Source organism: Leuciscus leuciscus (assembly GCF_965113295.1).
Source record: "Leuciscus leuciscus genome assembly, chromosome: 19".
Lineage (NCBI taxonomy): Eukaryota > Metazoa > Chordata > Actinopteri > Cypriniformes > Leuciscidae > Leuciscus > Leuciscus leuciscus.
In genome coordinates this window covers 17,447,839-17,467,596 of record NC_138743.1, presented here as the reverse complement: position 1 = coordinate 17,467,596, position 19,758 = coordinate 17,447,839, and the positions used below count along the sequence as shown (strand labels likewise).

At 43.1% G+C, this 19,758-nt stretch overlaps 1 protein-coding gene across 2 annotated transcripts in view; it reads right to left on the bottom strand.

Annotated features, from left to right (window-relative positions):
- ccdc85cb (coiled-coil domain containing 85C, b) overlaps nucleotides 1-19,758 on the bottom strand; it is a 50,107-nt gene that overhangs the window by 14,446 nt on the left and 15,903 nt on the right. For both annotated transcript variants that reach the window (XM_082148507.1, XM_082148508.1), the window contains exon 2: nucleotides 2,027-2,106. In XM_082148507.1, the coding sequence (XP_082004633.1) occupies nucleotides 2,027-2,106 (80 nt within the window). The remainder of the gene's footprint in view (nucleotides 1-2,026; nucleotides 2,107-19,758) is intronic.

Below are 19,758 nucleotides of genomic sequence, written 5' to 3'. Positions count from 1 at the left end.
GCTGTATTTATCTGGTCAAAAATAGTAAAAATAGTAATACTGTAATATATTATTACAATTTAAATTACCATGTAATTTATTCCTGTGATGCAGCAAATCAGCATATTAGAATGATTTCTGAAAGATCATGTGACACTGAAGACTGGAGTAATGATGCTGAAAATGAACTTCACGGGAATGAATGAACTTAAAATATTTGAAAATTGAAAATTATTTGAAATGGTAATATTTCACAATATTACTGGTTTTTTTTTACTGTATTATTGTATATACTGTATTACTGTAATCAAATACATGCAGCCTTGTTGAGCATAAGAGACTTCTTTCAAAAACATAAAAACAAACATTATTTCAAACCTTTGCCCAGTAGTGTAGTGGAGATGATAACATTTTTCAAAAATTTTCAATGCTTGCACCTTGGAACCTATTTCAGGGTTTGCGTTCTCGAGACACCAGGTACTGTTGTTGTGCGGATGAGCGGGCCGGAGCGCGTTAAGGGTTTTCTGTTAGAACGGTGTCATGTTAGCGGCCCCTAAGTTAATAACTAATGATCTTTGCAACGGAAGTGAATCAATCAAAACTAACTTTAGCTGGACAATAACTTTATTCTAGAGCTGCTGTAAAGCCAAAACAATCTCTGTTACTTTAATTTCCTATTATCACCTTAAAGCTGCTTTGAAACAATCGATATTGTTAAAAGCGCTATATAAACGAAGGTGACTTGACTTAACTAGTGTATATATTGTATCTGTAAACAGTTGATTTTTGATTTATAATTGAATGTTTATATTTTAAAACTTTTTTGGTTGACATAATATATTCCATACCGCCAACCCGCCAAATGCGGGTAAAAATCAAGTGTGGCGGGTAAAGCTGTCAAATCACTAGCCAATTTGGCGTGTTACTATGTTTACTCACTTGATTGATCCGTCCACCTAAAACACATTTTTGGTGAAAAGGATGAAAATGAATGAGGAAGGGAGGAGATGGCTGGATGAGAGGATTATCCTATCCAAGAAATATGAAATCCAAATTATATATATATATATATATATATATATATATGTATGTATGTATGTGTATGTATATGTATATATAAATAAAAGCTGTGACGTAGTTAACTTGGTTCATTTCTTCTTTTTTGGCTAGTAGAAGTTCTGAATGGCCGATCATTTAAAAATTTAGTAGCCAAATTGGCCGGAGGGTGAAAAAGTTAACTTCAAACCCTGTATACGCTACTTCAATACATATTTTTTGGTCATTGCTTAAGAGGAGTACATTAGGTAGAATTTACAACAATTAAATACAGTAAATCTTGTATCCGATTAATTGAAGAAATATTTAACAGATTAATTGATAATCAAAACAATTGTTACAGTAGTAACAGCCCTGTACAGTCATCAAAGTACAGTTCACTTTTAGATTTTTGGGTGAACTATCCCTTTACCAGCTTTTAAAAAGTACCTCTGTGAAGCCATGAAAATGTAATTGCCCCTCACTTCTCTAAATATGCACGTTTTATTCCTACCTACACAAGCTTGAGGTGAAAGAAATATTGAAATCCTATTCAAGTGCAGAGGAGAGTGGGCTGTAATGCTCCTCTGCTGGATGGGTTCACGGTAAGTGTTTTGTTGTAGATGTCTGTACTATAGAGGGGAAATACATTTCTGACTTTTGGTGATAAGCAGGTTGATTGTGGTGCCCTAAGGATACATAGGTGAACTTTAAATGCTCTTTCGGTTGGTAAAACCCACTCATTCTCCACGAGAGAGGTTAAATTGAGGCCACAGACGCTCAGAGATGCCCACACAATCCCAGCGTGACGGTAAGCCGCTCCTTCTTCATGCCAGAGGGGATGCTGTGTGCCAATTTAACAGTTTGACCCACCATGAATTAAAGATTGGCTGCCTCTTTCATAACCCCAAACTGCCACCACTAAGGTTGGCACCCGAAGGCAAATCTAGGTCTAGTTACTCATATATGCAAGTGCTATAGAAAGAAAGCATGTTGTTAACACAGTCCTTACTTGTGACAGAAGTTTGTTGTTATTGTCCTCTAGAATCCGGACCTTGGTTTCCAGCTGGCGAATGTAGTTTGAGGATGCATCTGTAAGACAAAATAGAAAAGGGAGAATATTTAAAATCGAATGTAATCTAATGTAAAGAAAGAAAAAAAACTAGTAACTAGTGGCTTTTCTGTTGTGAACTGAGAATCATTTATGAGAACCAATTTTTGCTGTGAACTTACTGTAAAGGAACATTTCAGGTTGGACCTCCTGAACAAACACACTCTACAAGACAACCTGCTGACCAACAATTGCTAATTTCTTCAGATCAGCATAAGTGTCAATCGCATTCAACAATGAAAGAAAGTGTCGCTAAATGAATCAATGAACTTTGATTGAAAGTCATTTTTGGTACTGTGATCAAAAGATTTGTTGAATCAAAGTCACAAACACTAGCACATCAGGTGAAGCATTTTGAAGCCCAAAATCACATACCTTTGATATTTTTCAAACTGCGGTGAAACTTCTGTTTAATTAAAGACTTGAGAATTCACCCTGTGATCTATTTTGGGGATTGTTTTGAATTGATTTAGCCTACTTAAAGCTGCAGTCTGTAGTTCTTCCTCTTTGTCTGTTCGGAATCTGCAATTGCAGTTATTCGCGGAATTATCAACTTTACGTGCCTCGGCACGGCATAGCGCGGATGAATCCAATGGTTTGAGGAGAATGTGCGGCTGTCAGTCACCGTGCCGGTGTGGATACTGTCATTCGCAATCACAGATTCTACTTTTTGGAAGTATGACCAACATAAGAATTTTCACCGGAAAATGTCATCTGAAAAAGTAAGTAATATCCACTTTTGTTCTAACCAACTAAGGGAAAAAAAGCATTGCAGTAAATCGCGCTGATTAAATCTGACGTTCGCCGTTTAATCATGTTAAACGGTGCAAATTATACTTTGTTCTCAAATTGTTAATGTTAACAACATCAGCATTGCGTGACTACATTTAATGCCCTTTTATCCTTGTTTTCGCATGGGCCCGGTTGCAGTCTCTTTTTTTCTGTAGCCACTCCAAAGTCCGAAGTCTTTTGCATTTTACAACGGGTGAATCTCCAGTTGTCACTGGTGATTGTCGTTTTTGAACCTTTCTGGATCCGCCATCAAATTGATAAGTTTAATTATATCAAGTGCTGTGAGAAAAGGCTATAAATCTCCACCTCCAACATCCTCACACGCAATATAGCCTACTAGCTGAGACTCCTTCTTTATGTGTACAGATGTGACGTAATGACGCGTAATGACGCTTCAGAAATCCACCAGTACCACTGGAATTTAAAATATTTAGCTTACCATTTTGAATCTAGCTAAGGCAAGCAGATAGTTTCAAACAATGGCTGGTTATGTACTTGCTCAGACATTTATTTTGGATAATTTTTAACCCCAAAAAGTTCCTGCAGCTTTAATTTCTCATGCATATGTGTTTTTAATTTAATCCCACAGTGCTTTAAGCCTAAAATTAGCCTTCCTTCTGGTAACACAGATGAGATTATTTATGTTTTCTCTGTGCACAGTGTCAAAGAATTAAATGACCAAAAGCGTCATGCATGGTTTGATGTGGTCTGTACAGAGCCAGTAACATGACTAATACTACTTTCAATTTCTGGGCTGGCATCATGGTTCTGGCTATGACCGCATGGAAAATTATACACCACATGACAGACCTCGTAACATGCAAGACAAAAAACAAACAAGAAAAGAAATAATGCAATGCAATACTGAATTATAAGATCATAGGTCACAGGGTTTAGATTAAGTGAATGATAAATACAAAGTTCTGTCATGAAACTCTAGATGGCGCAGGCTGATAGATCCTTAACTCAATCTGCTTGCAGTCACATCATTTTCTATAGGGCACAGCTGATTGGTTCCTGCTGTATCAGTAGCCAACAAACTCCCTGCTTAACATTCAAATACTTGGTCAGCATTTGCTGTAGCAGTTGCAGCGCACTTTCAGAAACCCTCCACCCTCCCCAGCTCCACCTGTATTATCTACTAAAGGTAAATCATGTATGTTATTGTACAGCAGCAGCATGTCTTACTTGACAACAGCAGAGTGTCGTGTTTGTATTGGCAATAGCAAGTCCCGTACTTGCTCTGCAGCAGCAGCAACAACAGCAGCACCATAGCAGATCTATTACACCAAGACCAAACATATCAACTTTGTCATATCCATTACCATGCCAAACACTGCAAGAATTGTCATGAGAGAATTATTTTACCACAGTCTACAGCTGCTACTCTAAACTGCTGTAGATGGTACAGCAGTGAACTTTGCAAAGAAATCTGTAATGTCCCAATGCCTATAAAGGGTGTCACATGTCAAGCCACTATGGCATTATGATTTGTGTTTTGGTCGATCGGATCACAAGTGGACAATGCTAAATACAGGTGTAAACAGGGTCTAAAACGTTTTGAGCTTGTCCACTTTTGACCACTTCCAGAGGTAGTTGAAAAAACATTCGAACAGATTATATTTTTAACAAAAACATTTGAAGTCCCCCTGTGGTGAAAATCAAGTTTTTAATGTTGTTTATATGTCTGTGTGGTGTTTTTAATATGCTTTAAGACAAACCATGAATAAATTCATAAGTCAACAGCATAATTTGCATATTCATATAACCGCGTATACTAAATGAGGCAAGTGTGTAGAGTTACATTCAAGCTATTTTAAGGCATGAAGAATTTTTTTACTATGTCATTTTGGTGATCAAAGATGAGTTTTGAGGGATAAAATGATTGACTACACTTCACTTTAAGTGAAAAACATAGTGACTACGGGAAACATTTTTGAGTCATTAAGCAAACAAATCATTAAATTATAGTTTTGAATAGATTAATTGAAAACGACCATTTGAACTAATTAATGGGAACAACTAGGAGCATTGTCCCATCCCTCAGATGAGGGGACCCACTAACTAAATGTGACTTTACACTCCCATAACATATTTCTTGTTTGTAAAATATATTACGCTGCAATTTAACATTTTGGTCTTACTGACCAACTGAGCAAAGACCGTACTTTCCGACCTCCTGCAGTTCACCAATTACTATTGTGAGCAGAAATAAAGCACATACTTTAACTAACTTTTTTAAAAACGGTTTAAGACGTGCAGTTTATTTCATTTGGCTATCCAAGGAATGAAATACATGTGCTGACAGTTAGCTGGGAAATTGGGAAATTGTAACAGCCAAAAGTTTCCTTTTGAGGAGGAAAAGACAAAAAGTGTTTATGTGCTGATTTCAATCATTTAATTAATGCGCTTCTGTTCAGTTTTTGTGAAAATATCAAAAATGAATGCCATACAATAATGTTCATATTTCTTCTGTTATAAAAGAGTCATTTTATATACCAACTGTGTTGGCAGGGTGTATAAGATGGGTGGCATTAGTTATTAGCCTAAAAGCTAAACCCACTGGCCTGTCTGAGTAAAGCCCTCAGCGGTGGACAGCGAGGCAGTGCTGGGCGGCTGCAATTCCCTTGTGACACTCTAATCTAACTTCATCTGGCTGACTGAACTATGGGCACGGGCCAAGCCGATTAAGAATCAACTCCGATCCACAAAATCTCTGGACCAGCGTCCTAGTGAAAAGATCCATCCACTACCAAACACCATTCCAACCAGAACCAGCTATTAGAAATATGGGTCACACTTTAGTTTTAGGGTCCAATTCGCACTATTTACTAACTATTAACTGTGTCTTTTGCCTCAATAAACTATTAATTTAATACTTATTAATAAGTTAGAATGGTAGTTTAGGTATTGGGTAGGATTAAGGGATGTAGAATATGGTCATGTAGAATAAGGCATTCATTTCTGCTTTGTAACTACTAATAAACAGACAATATCCTAGTAATATGCATGCAAGTAAACAACTAGTTAATAGTGAGAATTGGACCCTAAACTAAATATCAACATATTTATTACCAAAATATGACTCCACTATACCCAAAAGCAGTTATAAACATCCAGTTTTCATACTCAGCCTCATTAGAGCTATTGGTTTGAGGACAACATAACTGACCTTTTGCAATAAGATTCAGCTCAAAAGACAACGAACAACTCTATGTTAAGTCTTCACAAATCCCTCTGGGCCTGATTCAAGATAACAACCAGTGCATGTATTATTCAGTATTTCATATTCAAAACTATTATACTCGCAGTGCGGTTAAGTACATTAATTTCAGGGCTTGACATTAACACTAGTGCGGGTGGATTTCAGCAGTGGTGTGTAACGCAGTCACTCCTACTAGCCACTTTGGCAAGTTGCATTTTATATATAATTTATTACACCGCTCGGTGGAATACTTGATTCTGATTGGTCAATCACACCATCTAGTGGTATGTTATTCCCCCAATAACAACCTGTAAAAACTGATAACACTGGATCATCTGGGTTACTGAAGTCGGCACTTTATGCTTGCTAGGAAAGATTTTTCCTTGTGGAAGTTTTGCCTTTGGTGAGCTAATACAATATTAAAACTCAAATCAATATTTTGTGTACAGTTATTTAATTATGTCATCTGGGTATCGTGGACTCACTCTCTCGTTTCATACAAACGCAGCTGATGCCATTTTGAGACGATTGTTTTGTGCTTGTACACTGTAACAGATTATAAGATAACAAACAGGTATGATTTAGTTTAATCTCAAATCAATATCTCTTATACATCTCTTATTATTATTTATGTGGTGAAATACCGTGTAATAAGTGGTATAACTGTACCATATCCCTTAAATGCCCGTCTCGTTTGAACTTGCTGCTTGCTAGCAACTACTTTCTCTGCGGAAGCTTGTGTTTAAAGAGCTAATAAAATTATTATTTTTTTTATTTTTTTACTTATTTTAAATACACAATTAATTTTAGGATTAATTGCAGTAAAAGTTCATATGCCAGTCCATAAATTAAATTTTACTGTTATATATCCAACTTATTTTTAACGTAAGAGGAGCACGGCCATTTGTAGCTTGAATGTGCAAGGCTTCCCGTGTCATTTGCTTCCAGTTATGTACACAAAAAGTCTGTTATGCCGCTTATTTTGCAGACTGGCATTTGTTATAATATTGTTTTAATTATCATAATCAAAATCACACACTGGTTTGTAGCACAAAATGTTTTATCATTTATGCACTGTTATTCTAATTATTTACCTATAGAGGCGAATTAATTGGAAGTCTCACACATCTTCTCATCAAATAGCTTCCGTGTTGCAAATTAAGGTGTACTTATCTGTAAATGTAACAAATTCTAAGTTACGCAAGTATTTCCATATATACTTTATATTTCATATATACAATCTGACTATTTTGACTAAAAGTTGGCTGAAATATTCTGCTGCTTCCAAATCTTCAAAATAGTTGTTTTATTCTTGTGTTTGTATTGTTTGGTGTGTATGTCAGTATTGTTTATTTTTGCAGTTTATAGGGTAAAAAAAAATTGCACATAATGTACGCCATTTCTTGTAGTTTGGTTTACTATATCACAGACTCCAAAAATTCAGCTCCAAATGTATTGAGAGACAACTCTGCATATCATAATCAAATAAATCTAACACGCTGATCAGCTATTTGCCCATGTTAGTTCAGTGAACTGACATGGATGTTTGTGTGTGGCGGCACGACGTGGATGAGCGTGTGGGGGTGGGGGACTGAGTCTGGCCCTCTCGCTTTGTCGCTTCCAATCGCATCAGCAATGCCATGACCCACTTCCAAACACTGCGGCACAAGGCTCACGCGGGAATCTTCAGGATAGGCCACAGCAAACGTAAAGCTGTCTTCATGACACCACAAGCACTCCCTTTCAACAGCAGTCGCACCCAAATCCCACAAATGCAGCAGGTTTTTTTCTGAGAGAACTGAGATGAATTCAGACTTCTTGGAAACACGCTGATGAGCCTACAGGAATGCTGTCGTTCAGTTTCCTTTGAACATCTGTTGCAACACACTGTGGGCGCTGCCAATACTGCATGTGTTTTAAATACAAATCAAAACTGTGTGTGTGTGTTTGTGAATGACTCTTCAAGTGAGTCTTGAAGAAGAGAAACAGAAAGGGAAAACATTTTTAGGAAAAAACTCAAAGCGAAAGCTTTAAAATGGGTGTGTGCAAGAAGTTGCTGGATCAATTGCTGCAAGATGTGGCAGTCCAAGCAGAAACAACAGTCCCTAAAATAATTCATTCCTTACAGTCTGACCTCATTCTGTTAGAAAACTACAGCACGGCAGACAATGAAACTTAAAGAGAGGGAAAAAAAGCTATTGGCCGTCTATAAACTTAAATTAACTCTGAAAAAAAAAAAAAACTTAAATGTTTGTCTGACTTTAGAATTCAAACTTGGTTAAAAAGACAGTGAGAATCAATCTTTTTTAAAAGCCTGCACAAGATTTTTGTCTCACAGCAGGATAAGGGAAATAAGAACAGAGGATAAAGGAAAACAAAGAATGTTAGAGAAAGACAGAAATGGATAGAGAGAGAGAAGTCATGTTTGGATAGTGAGTTCATGTTGAGGTTCTAGACTGGGATCCATTAGGTGTATTAGTGGTGTTTGCTAAGGCATGCTTCACTATTAGTATTTCTCTGTTGGGGATTTGAAGAAAAATTGTTTAAACAGTAACATGTACGATACTTGTGTGGCTTGTTTGGAGCTTTTTTTTCACATTTAACAATTTCACGTGAAGGATGATAAAATGGAGGAAAAGTCTCATAAGGGCCAGAAACACCAATCCAACATTAAAGAATTGGATGTGAAGACAGTAGACTGTGGTGTCGCCTCAAGTCGCCTGCGTCTGGGCCTGAAAGTTGCACTTGAACACACTGCAAAGCCAATGGTCTACACACTACTCACCACCCTACAGCCAACGGCCAACTGGGACGTTCCTGCTTGAGGAGAAATAATTCTCCATACCAGCAGGTGGCAGTACTCTGTATTCGTCAATTCAAAAAGAGAAACCAGAAGAGCTAGGACAACACAACGTAACGTAAACAATGCAGTAGTGCGGACAAAGTCTCACTGGTGGAGAGAGTGGTAATGAACAGCTAGACTGCCATTAAAGTCATACAATGAAAGTCTAAAAAAAAAAACTAAAAAAAAACACTGGACCCCACTGACTCATTGTATGGACAAAAAACATTTTGTGTTCCACAGAAGTAGTAAGTCATGCAGATTCAGAATGACATGAGTGTAAATGACGACAGGATTTTTATTTTTGGCTGAACTATCCATTTGAACCAAAGTAAAGTGACTGAATAACCAGCTACAATGTTACAGTACGCTTCAATCTTTACCTGCTGCTGGAAGCGTTGTCTTTAGTTTAATCATTGACTGCAACAGTGACCTTGATCCTCACTTGAGCACACAACTACAAATGAAGCCATTTGCTCAGAGCCTAGTCGCTTCCTCAGGGAGACAAGCGCTGAGTGCTGTTTGTTTACTCTGTTAGGAAACTAGGGAGAGTTTTGATATTTATTATGTCTTGTGTTTTAAGGTAAAGTTAGTAAAATTTTGGACACTGAAATATTTTTTCCTGACCATTTTCAAATAAATTCGTCACATTTGTTTGTATAGCGATTTATACAATACAGATGGTTTTAAAGCAGCTTCACAGAAATTAACAGGAAAATAACTGTTGGAAAATTCATCAATTAAGAAATGACTTTAATTTCTGCTGCAAAGCAGCTCTACAGAAGAAATATTTTTAAATGTTTATTGTCTTTAAAAAAAAACTTGATTGTCCAGACCAGCGTCTGTTTGTGAGGCCAATGACAGATGGGTGAAGTTTGAAAAGTCGTTATTTTAATGATTCCATTTAATGCCACAAATGATGCAGAAATAATCCACTTACCACTTCACCTTTAAGACGTGTGAGGCCAAGTATTCAAACTCTTACACTAATTTCAATTATAAGCTTGAGCTCCCAGACCTTTTAAATTATACAGTGCTTGAATAACCCCTTGTTCTTATTCCCATGCGTTGAAGGAACTGCCTGTTGGTGAGAGGACCAAAGCTGGAGAAGATTACACAAAGATTGGTAAAGCTTAGATCTGTTCTTGAAGCAATGTGAAGTCAACTATGTAAAACATGGTGCAACCAAGAAGAAACTACCAAAGATCAGGCCATCCCACCAAACTGCAGCTGGACAGGAAAGGAAACTGTTAGAGAAGTGAGCACTTTTTTTTTATAACTTGCAGAAACTGGTTTCCTTTTACTGTTTGACACCAGAGTTTGGCTTGTTTGATTTGATAGGAAGTTTTTTTTTCCTCCCGATTGAAAAGCAACAGTACTTCCCAACTCTGTTCCTGAAGGCCCCCAAACAGTTTGGATTTAGGATGTCTCCACTTTAAACGTATCCAATGCAGGTCACTGGATCCTCAACTGATGAGCTGACGAGTTATATCAGATATGTTTGATAAAATTCCACATACTTTAATTATTTCTTGAACTTCCACAATCAAATTGACTTACGACAACAAAATAAGACCCTTATCCCATAATCCCTCAGGTCTACAAGCTACATAACCATGTAAATGCTGGTCACACGAGACCACAGCAGGATCAAACACATTTCCTTGGGGGACAGAAGACGCATCACAACATCAGATGGCCTTCAGAGACGCAGCTGAGCACATCACAGCTACTACAAATGTCCAATAAATATTTTATTTACTACCAGATGCCAAGATCAACAAGGGCAAAAAGATTCCTTTCCATTCAGTTTACATGAAACAAGTGTATGACTACAGCACCGGTAGCCGAACAGTCTTCATACATTAGTAAAAGCTACCTTAGATACATAATCCAACACAATTATTGTTACTACCATACCAGTATTTCCCTCAGGATTTTGTGAGACTAGGTGGGTGGTCATTGGTCTAAGGGGGGTCCCCTAGGGGGGTCCCTCTAGGGGGGTCTGGGGTCTTTTTAGTTGTGATATAGTGTCTCAGTGTATATTGACTTACATTACATTCACACTGGTGTTTTAAGAAGCCTAACAATAAGAATATAATACTATTCATTATTATTATTATTATTAGTAGTATATACTTATTTAATTAAATTAGTCTTTTGTGATTTGGCAAGGGCACAAAGTCATATCACACTTTTGTTTTAATTTCGTTTGACAGATACTTTGCCAAAGTAATGGTGCAAAACAACCTTAGAGACATTTATATTATTATGAGAAGTTTAAAAAATATATATATTCGCGGTTCATTATGAAACTGTGGCAGCACAGGTTAGATTATGGTGGGCCCCCAAAGTCTAGGTAATTAATGGAAAAATTCATATGAATTTCAGAATGTGATGTGATCGATAATCTCAAAATAGCTAAATAACTGTTGATGAATCGGCCAGAATGACATATAGCAAATTAGTCACTAGACACTACCATTAGTTCTAACACCACATAAGGTGTGGCCATGAAGACATGTCTTTCGTTGAACATGGTAATTATGAAAAAAGTACATTCAAACTAATTACCTGCTTATCCACTACGTTCACATGTAAATCACGTGTAGACTTGCCTTCCACTTTTGATTCTCTTGAGAGCAGACACACACACACACACACACACACACACACACACACACACACACACACACACACACACACACACACACACACACACACACACACACACACACACACACACACACACACACACACACACACACACAGGGCAGACTGGAGTGTCTGAGCTGTTTGTTTGCTGGTGGGTGGCTGGAAGAGCGCCTGCGGTCCAATTCTAGCGGATGCCACATACTTCTAACTAACGCTGACACCATAAGCCTCAGAAGTTCAATGCATCCTCTAAGCCGGGTAAAGGGTGTAATCTCAACACTGGCAAGAGGAACCCTTATGTAACCCAAGACGCCAATGTGTTTATCTAGGAAGACATGAACTTGAATTATCTGTGTTGTTTCTGGCCAAGTACAGATTACTTTCCCTCCACATGGACCACTAACATTGCAGAGGTTTAAAAAAAATAAAAAAATAAAAAAGTATTTTAAAATGTGGATGCGATGTAGCAGGTCAAAAAGTCCCACAGACTCCATATGAGCCGTGAGCCACGATCTCAGAGTTAAGGGTGAGAGCGGTCATGAGATATTTGGTCACAATTGTTGTCAATAGCTTCATTAAGATGGACCCTAATAATCCATTTGTAATCGGACTAGCACAGTCAGAATAAAAAAAGTCACATGTAACCACGTATATCGGAATGAATTGGCCAAATCCGATTGAAAGGGGTGGTTTAAACCTTTTCTAATCCGTTCGATAGTACATGTAATCACTTGATCAGATTGAAAATCGAAACTGTAAAGTTCTCTGCATGTGCAATGACGTAAAGATGGCGTAATGATGAGCTGTTGTTGTTGAATATATGTGTAATAAATGACTGTTGTGTCATTCTCATTCCACTCATCGTTTGTGAAGTGCTGCAGGACAATGTCGTCCCTTCAGACTCTCTTCCACAGACACCTGGCGCGGGAAGGGGCGTTTTTACTCTATGTTTAATATAAGTAGCACGGCACAAAGCTTCATGTGCTCATCGTCTCCTAATCAGGCCCCGAAATAGATAATATTAAGTCCGCTGTTCAAAACAAAGAAAAAAAGCGATGGCAGAATGATGGTTAGTCTGCAGCAACAGCTGGAAACTCTGTATATTTGACGAGCGCATTAAAAAATATTAAATCCGCTTACTGAAGTAAAGTAAGCCTATCACATATAAACGCACCCATCAATCCCATCACATTATTTCGTGTTTATGTAAACACTGTTTGGATTCATCAATCGAGATGATTTCAATTGTCCATGCAACCATATCTAACGTCTTCCATCACCAGGTAAGAAATACGAAAATAAATGTTCCTTGCAAAATTATTTTATGGCTTCAGAAACTTGTATCCTTCTTTTATGTTTCACGAAAAAAAGAGAAAAAAAATTACAGCATATGATTTTGAAAGACATGAGCGTGAGTAAATTATGACAGAATTCTTATTTTTTGGTGTACTTTTTCTTTGGCAATTTTTTTTCTTCATGTTAGGTCCGACAGCCTTTTTGTTCTGTCCTGTTCAAAAAACAGAAGATGATCATGTGAAGCATTGTGTTAATCTCCACCTCACTCAAGTGTGAATAAACATAAACCATTAAATCTTCAGTTTCCAAAAAACAACTTGGCAAATTTAAAGTCCTATGTAGTGTTCTTTATATAAAGGGTTCCCCTTTTATATACATGAAAATAGATCCAAAAGAATTGATTTTATGATAATTAATTGACATCATCCAGTTTTAGACAAGGTTTCATTAGTCCTTTCGAGTCCCTGCTTAGACTGACAACGAGACTTTCTTCCATTCTCAGCCTAAACACATGCCTATAATCTCAGGGAAAAAGAGAAACATAAGACAAATAAATTTAAATAAAGTACTAAATTGACTTCTCAATGACTCCCAGGAATTTGACTTGAAGGTGCAAGAATAACATGTGTGAGCATGTCCAAATATGTCCTTTAAATTCTTGTTTTTAAATGCACTTCAGAACATTTTGGTGTCTACTGTAGGTTTATATAAGTTATAAGTGCCTATTTTTGTGCAACATTCTCAATGTATGGTGCTTGCAGTGGACTGTTTCACAAAATTTAACAAGGCAACTGGGGAATATTCAAGTTCTACTGCTGTTCTGACACCACATGGCTGTGTGGTGAGAGAAAGTATGAAAAAAAACCTTCCACACATCCATGAATCGTAAAAGAAGAAAAGTGAATAATTCACATTCTGTAGAGGAACAATACTACTGAAAGCAGAACTTGCCACTCATTAGAAGATCAAGCAGGAAGGTGTACAAATGAACAAGTGTGTACTAGTCACACTTCGAGATCACTAATTATCACAGCAAGTGTCAAACAAATGATGTCAGACCTTTTTTCCAGAACAATCTTCTGAGCCACTGCAAAGACTTTCAACCCACTGGTGTCAAAATGATTAATAGTGGATGTATGAATTCAGTTCCCCTCAAGTTCACACAGGTGTTGTTCATCACATTATATATGGACTTGTTCCACTGAGGTTTGAAAACCAGAACATGTTACAATAATTTAATTGCTGAAAAGTACACACTACCTTTCAAAGGTTTAGCACTGGTTACTGGCCAACAGTGATGGGCCGTCGGGACCGTTCTATTTACTAGTAGTCAGAGCTAGCAAACCGCATCTGTAGCGAACTGCATAAACTAAAAAATATTCCTCTAGATTTAATAACTGTTTTTTAAACCCACAAATTAATGTTCCCTTTCGTGGTCACTCCGAGTTACGTCGGATGACGACGATTGGGGTTTCGCTTAGAAGCCTATCACCTTCGAGTATATAAAACGAGCCAATGGCAATGAAATGCCATGGGTCTGCGGAATTTGCCTAGCGTAACTCCGCCCGCCGCAGGGGGTATAAAAGGAAGTACGCTGGCACAATGCAGATATGTTTTCGCTTCGGAGCCAAGAGTTTTCTTCACTCCTACAAGCTATTCTGTATCATCTTCACTCTACGAGACGAGCGGCTCTTCAGTGTGTTGGTGTGACGGCGTGTTCCAGCGAGATCGCATTGCCTGCTGCTGATCTGGGCAGTGATCTGCCGACAGTGTGTGTGTTTCTCCCTGGGCGCTTCAGCACTCTGCTGAGCTTTTCCTCTCTCTAAAAGAGCTGCACGAGGCACGTCTTTTTCAAGACGGCTCGCCCGTGTATTTACTGGATGTGGGCGCGTGATTCATCTGCCTAACGGTCACGAGCGCTGTTTCGCGTGTTGGGCTGATTCACGCTCGGCAGCGCTCGTGGGTGAGTCACGTTTTCTCTGCGGGAATGTGACCATCGCGATGTTTATAGATCGAGACTCAATGATCCCCGTGTGGGTAGAGTCCCCTCTGCCACACCCCAATCTATCTCTTCCTCGAGAGGGGATACTTTGGCTGGTGGCCAGGGTGATCTGAGGGTTACAGTGTGGCATAATACCGACGAGCATTCCTCGGGCCACGCCCCCCTCCACATCGCAAACCGTGGGGCTTCCGTGTGTACCTGGTTCTTCTTAGGGACCCAGTGTTTTCATTCGGGGCTCCAGCAGGTGGTGTCATGTCACTCACAGCATCACAAGGCGGGCTTGATTCCTCTGGAAATGAGGATTCGACTGCGTTGCCTCCCTCTGGAGTGTCAGCGTTAGTCGAGTCAGATCTAGAGCTGATGGCCATGCTTTCCCGGGCAGCTGAAAGCATCGGCTGGAGTGGCGCCGCCCTCCCCCTGAGCGCTGTAGGCTTCCCGGATGTGCATCAGGACGCTTCCGGCCCGCGGGCGTCCTCCGCCTTCGCTGCACTCGATCGCGTGGCGATCATGGGCTGTATGTTCTCTGTCACTATCGTGGCACAGGCATGCAGTGCTGTGTGTCGCCTTCGCCTTCGAGGCAGTGCTGACTCGGGAGTTCTGTCGGAACCGGCCGCAGTGGAACGCTAGTCCTTCCCTGGCCAACACTGACAGAACGCGGAAACTCGACCACGCCCCCTTGCTGGGACGCTATGCCTCCCATGCCCGGCTTGGTCGTTCCGCCGCGCACACTACTGACCTCGCTCTCGGGCGACATCGGTACCTGCGTGATCCTGGGTCAGGTGGTGTCCACTAGAGTGGTCCAGACATGGGCTCAGCCAGGTTGATGTGAGGGGGTCTGAGAATTCATTTTCTCAGCTCCCTCATGTCCCAGGCTGGGCTCCTCGGCGGTGTGGTTGAGGACTGTACCCTACAGTTTTTGACCCCCCCCCCCAGAAGCAGACTGAGGCCTTCTGCACCGACGGTCATCCGTCCGTGCGGTCTCCTTAGTCTGCTTCCCGCCGAGGCCACCTCCATGCGGCTCCTCCCCTCGGGCCTTCACTGGCCATGAGCAGGAGGAGGTCGCAGGAGGGCGGCGCTGCCCGTCTCCGCCCCTTAGACTGCCACGCCAGCCTAAGCAGCACTCTTGAAAAGCCCCGCGGCCCGCTAAACGCCAGGCTAAGCGGCGCTCCTGAGACGGGCAGCTCAGGATTGGCTTTCTTTTCTCTACAGGAGGTGGTAGCAGGGCCACTCCTTCCCCCGGTGGAGGGCCGGGGGAGAATCTTTTGTTCTCCACTCCCCGCTGCTCGTCCCACGACGGGCAGCACCCTAATGTGGTTAAAGAAAGAATCGAAATTCCCAATCCTGAGCCTACAGAGTCAGAGGGCCGCAGTGCGCGCCACCCTCGGGTCCCGCCACTGCCGCCCTCCTCTGTCCCAGAGGTCTGGGATGACAGCACGCGCCGCCCACGGGCCACGCTCCTCTCATCCCCCTCTGTCGCCAGACCCCTGCCAGAGCACGCCCCCGTGGGACGCGCGCCCTCCCCTGGCCTCCTCTGGCAGGACGCGGTTAATGACCGTGCCCCCGCACAGGGCCGCGATGCCACCCTCGCCGGTGCCGGTCATTCCGCCTCGCTGCCCCACCGACGGTACGTCTGTGGTTCGTATGACCCCGCTGGTGCACTTTCTGGAGGCCTGGCTAGAGCTTCCCAGACTGTCCCGCTGGGTCGCGAGAACCATCAGGCTCGGCTACGCGATTCAGTTCGCGCGATCTCCTCCCCGCTTCAGCGGAGTCCGCTTCACTATGGTCGGTGGCAATGCCCCTGTCATGAGAGCGGAGGTCGTCACCCTGCTGGCGAAGGGTGCGATCGAGATTGTCCCTCCAGCCGAAATGAAGTCCGGCTTCTACAGCCCTTACTTCATTGTACCCAAGAAGTCCGGTGGGTTACGGCCAATCCTCGACCTGCGCGTCTTGAACCGCTCCCTTCACAGGCTGCCGTTCAAGATGCTAACGGCCAAACACATCCTCCAGTGTGTGCGGCCGCAGGATTGGTTTGCAGCGATCGACCTGAAGGACGCTTACTTCCATGTCTCCATTTTACCTCGACACAGACCGTTTCTACGGTTTGCTTTCGAGGGGCAGGCATACCAGTACGCGGTTCTCCCTTTCGGGCTAGCCCTGTCTCCTCGCGTCTTTACGAAGGTCGTCGAGGCAGCCCTTGTTCCCCTTCGGGAACACGGGGTTCGCATCCTGAACTATCTCGACGACTGGCTTATCCTAGCTCACTCTCGAGACCAGGTTTGCGAACACAGGGACCTAGTGCTCCGGCACCTAGTCCGTCTGGGCCTTCGGGTCAACTGGGAGAAGAGCAAACTCTGCCCCGTGCAGAGGATCTCTTTTCTCGGTATGGAGATCGACTCGGTCGCCATGTGCGCGCAGCTTACGAGCGCGCGCGCGCAGCCACTGCTGACTTGTCTTCGTCAGTTCGAGGACAAGAGTGCGGTTCCACTGAAACTTTTTCAGAGGCTCCTGGGGCATATGGCATCCGCAGCCGCAGTAACGCCGCTGGGATTGCTTCATATGAGACCGCTTCAGCTTTGGCTTCGCGATCGAGTCCCGAGGTGGGCATGGCAACACGGCACGCTCCGAGTCCCAGTGACTCCAGCCTGCCGTCAGACCTTCACCCCGTGGGCGAACCTCAATTTTCTACGGGCCGGAGTGCCCTTAGAACGAGTTTCCCAGCATGTTGTTGTGTCAACAGATGCCTCCAACACGGGCTGGGGCGCCATGTGCAATGGTCATGCTGCCGCGGGCTCCTGGACAGGACCCCAGCGCCTTTGGCATGTCAATTGCCTCGAGTTGCTGGCTGTACGTCTCGCCCTGCACCGCTTCCATGCGCTGCTCAGGGGCCAGCACGTACTAGTCCGATCAGACAATACCGCAACAGTAGCGTACATCAACCACCAGGGTGGTCTACGCTCCTGCCGTATGTCGCAACTCGCTCGCCACCTCCTCATATGGAGTCAGAAGCATCTGAGGTCGCTTCGAGCCATTTATATCCCGGGACACCTGAACCAGGCGGCCGACGAGCTGTCTCGAGTTCGGCCTCTCGCTGGAGAATGGCGACTCCATCCCCAGACGGCCCAGCTGATTTGGGATCAGTTCGGCGACGCACAGGTAGACCTGTTTGCCTCCCACGACTCGTCCCATTGCGACCTGTTTTACTCCCTGACCGAGGGCACGCTCGGCACGGATGCACTGTCGCACAGCTGGCCGCGGGGCCTACGCAAGTATGCGTTTCCCCCAGTGAGCCTTCTTGCGCAGACCTTGCGCAAGATCAGGGAGGACGAGGAGCAGGTCATTTTGGTTGCCCCGTATTGGCCCAACCGGACCTGGTTCTCCGAACTAGTACTCCTCGCGACAGCACCTCCCTGGCCAATTCCTCTGAGGAAGGACCTCCTTTCTCAGGGACGGGGCACCTTATGGCACCCTCGTCCCGATCTTTGGAACCTCCATGTGTGGCTCCTGGACGGGACGAGGCAGGTTTGAGTACCCTACCACCTGCGGTGGTGGCTACCATCACTTCCGCTAGAGCATCGTCCACGAGACATGCCTATGCGTTGAAGTGGAACCTCTTCGTCAACTGGTGTTCTTCTAAACATCAAGAACCCACGAAATGCCCGATCAGTGTCGTGCTTTCCTTCCTGCAAGATGGGTTGGAGCGAAGGCTGTCTCCCTCCACCCTGAAAGTGTATGTTGCCGCCATTGCCGCACATCACGAAGCAGTTGATGGTAAGTCTCTGGGAAGGCACGACCTGATCGTCAGGTTCCTGAGGGGAGCGAGGAGACTAAATCCTCCTCGTCCTCCCTTCGTACCCTCTTGGGACCTCTCAGTGGTTCTAACTGCCCTGCAGAGTGCTCCATTTGAGCCTTTACAGTCAGTGGAGCTTAAGTTCCTGTCAATGAAGACAGCGCTCCTGGTTGCATTGGCCTCCATCAAGAGGGTAGGGGACCTGCAGGCATTTTCGGTTGACGAAGCGTGCCTGGAATTCGGGCCGGCTAACTCTCACGTGATCCTGAGACCCCGGCTTGGATACGTGCCCAAGGTTCCTACCACACCCTTTCGAGACCAGGTAGTGAACCTGCAAGCGCTGCCCTTGGAGGAGGCAGACCCAGCCTTGGCACTGCTCTGTCCAGTACGCGCCCTCCGTGCTTACGTAGACAGAACGCGGTGTTTCAGGACCTCAGACCAGCTCTTTGTCTGTCATGGTGGGAAGCTGAAGGGAAAGGCTCTCTCAAAGCAAAGGTTATCCCACTGGATAGTGGATACCATTGCTTTGGCATACCAGCAGCAAGGTCGTCCGTGCCCCCTTGGTGTGAAAGCCCACTCCACACGTAGTGTGGCTTCCTCTTGGGCTCTAGCGCATGGCGCCTCGCTAACAGACATTTGTAGAGCTGCAGGCTGGGCGACACCCAACACATTCGCGAGATTCTATAATCTCCGAGTAGAGCCAGTTTCTTCTCATGTACTCGCTTCAACCAGCCGGTGCTAGATTCTGCTCAGGTGTCTTCGCTTGCTCGCCATTCCTCTCCACGGACGGGATACGTGCGATATTTCTCTCAGGTGAGTCTGATAAGCTCTGAGTTTCCTCCAGCACTGGTTACGTCAACGCCTGAGTTATGCCAATCTGCCATAACGCAGCTTTTGCGCTTGACTAGGTGCCTCCATGTGCATGGTTCCCCCTCTGGGCGACCCCCACATGTGTATTCCACTGTAAGTCTCCTTGTGAGCGTGTGTCTTTCCCTTGGCAAGCCACCTTGCCACCCCTGGGGTTTAAAATTCCACCTGCGGCTGGACACCCCAG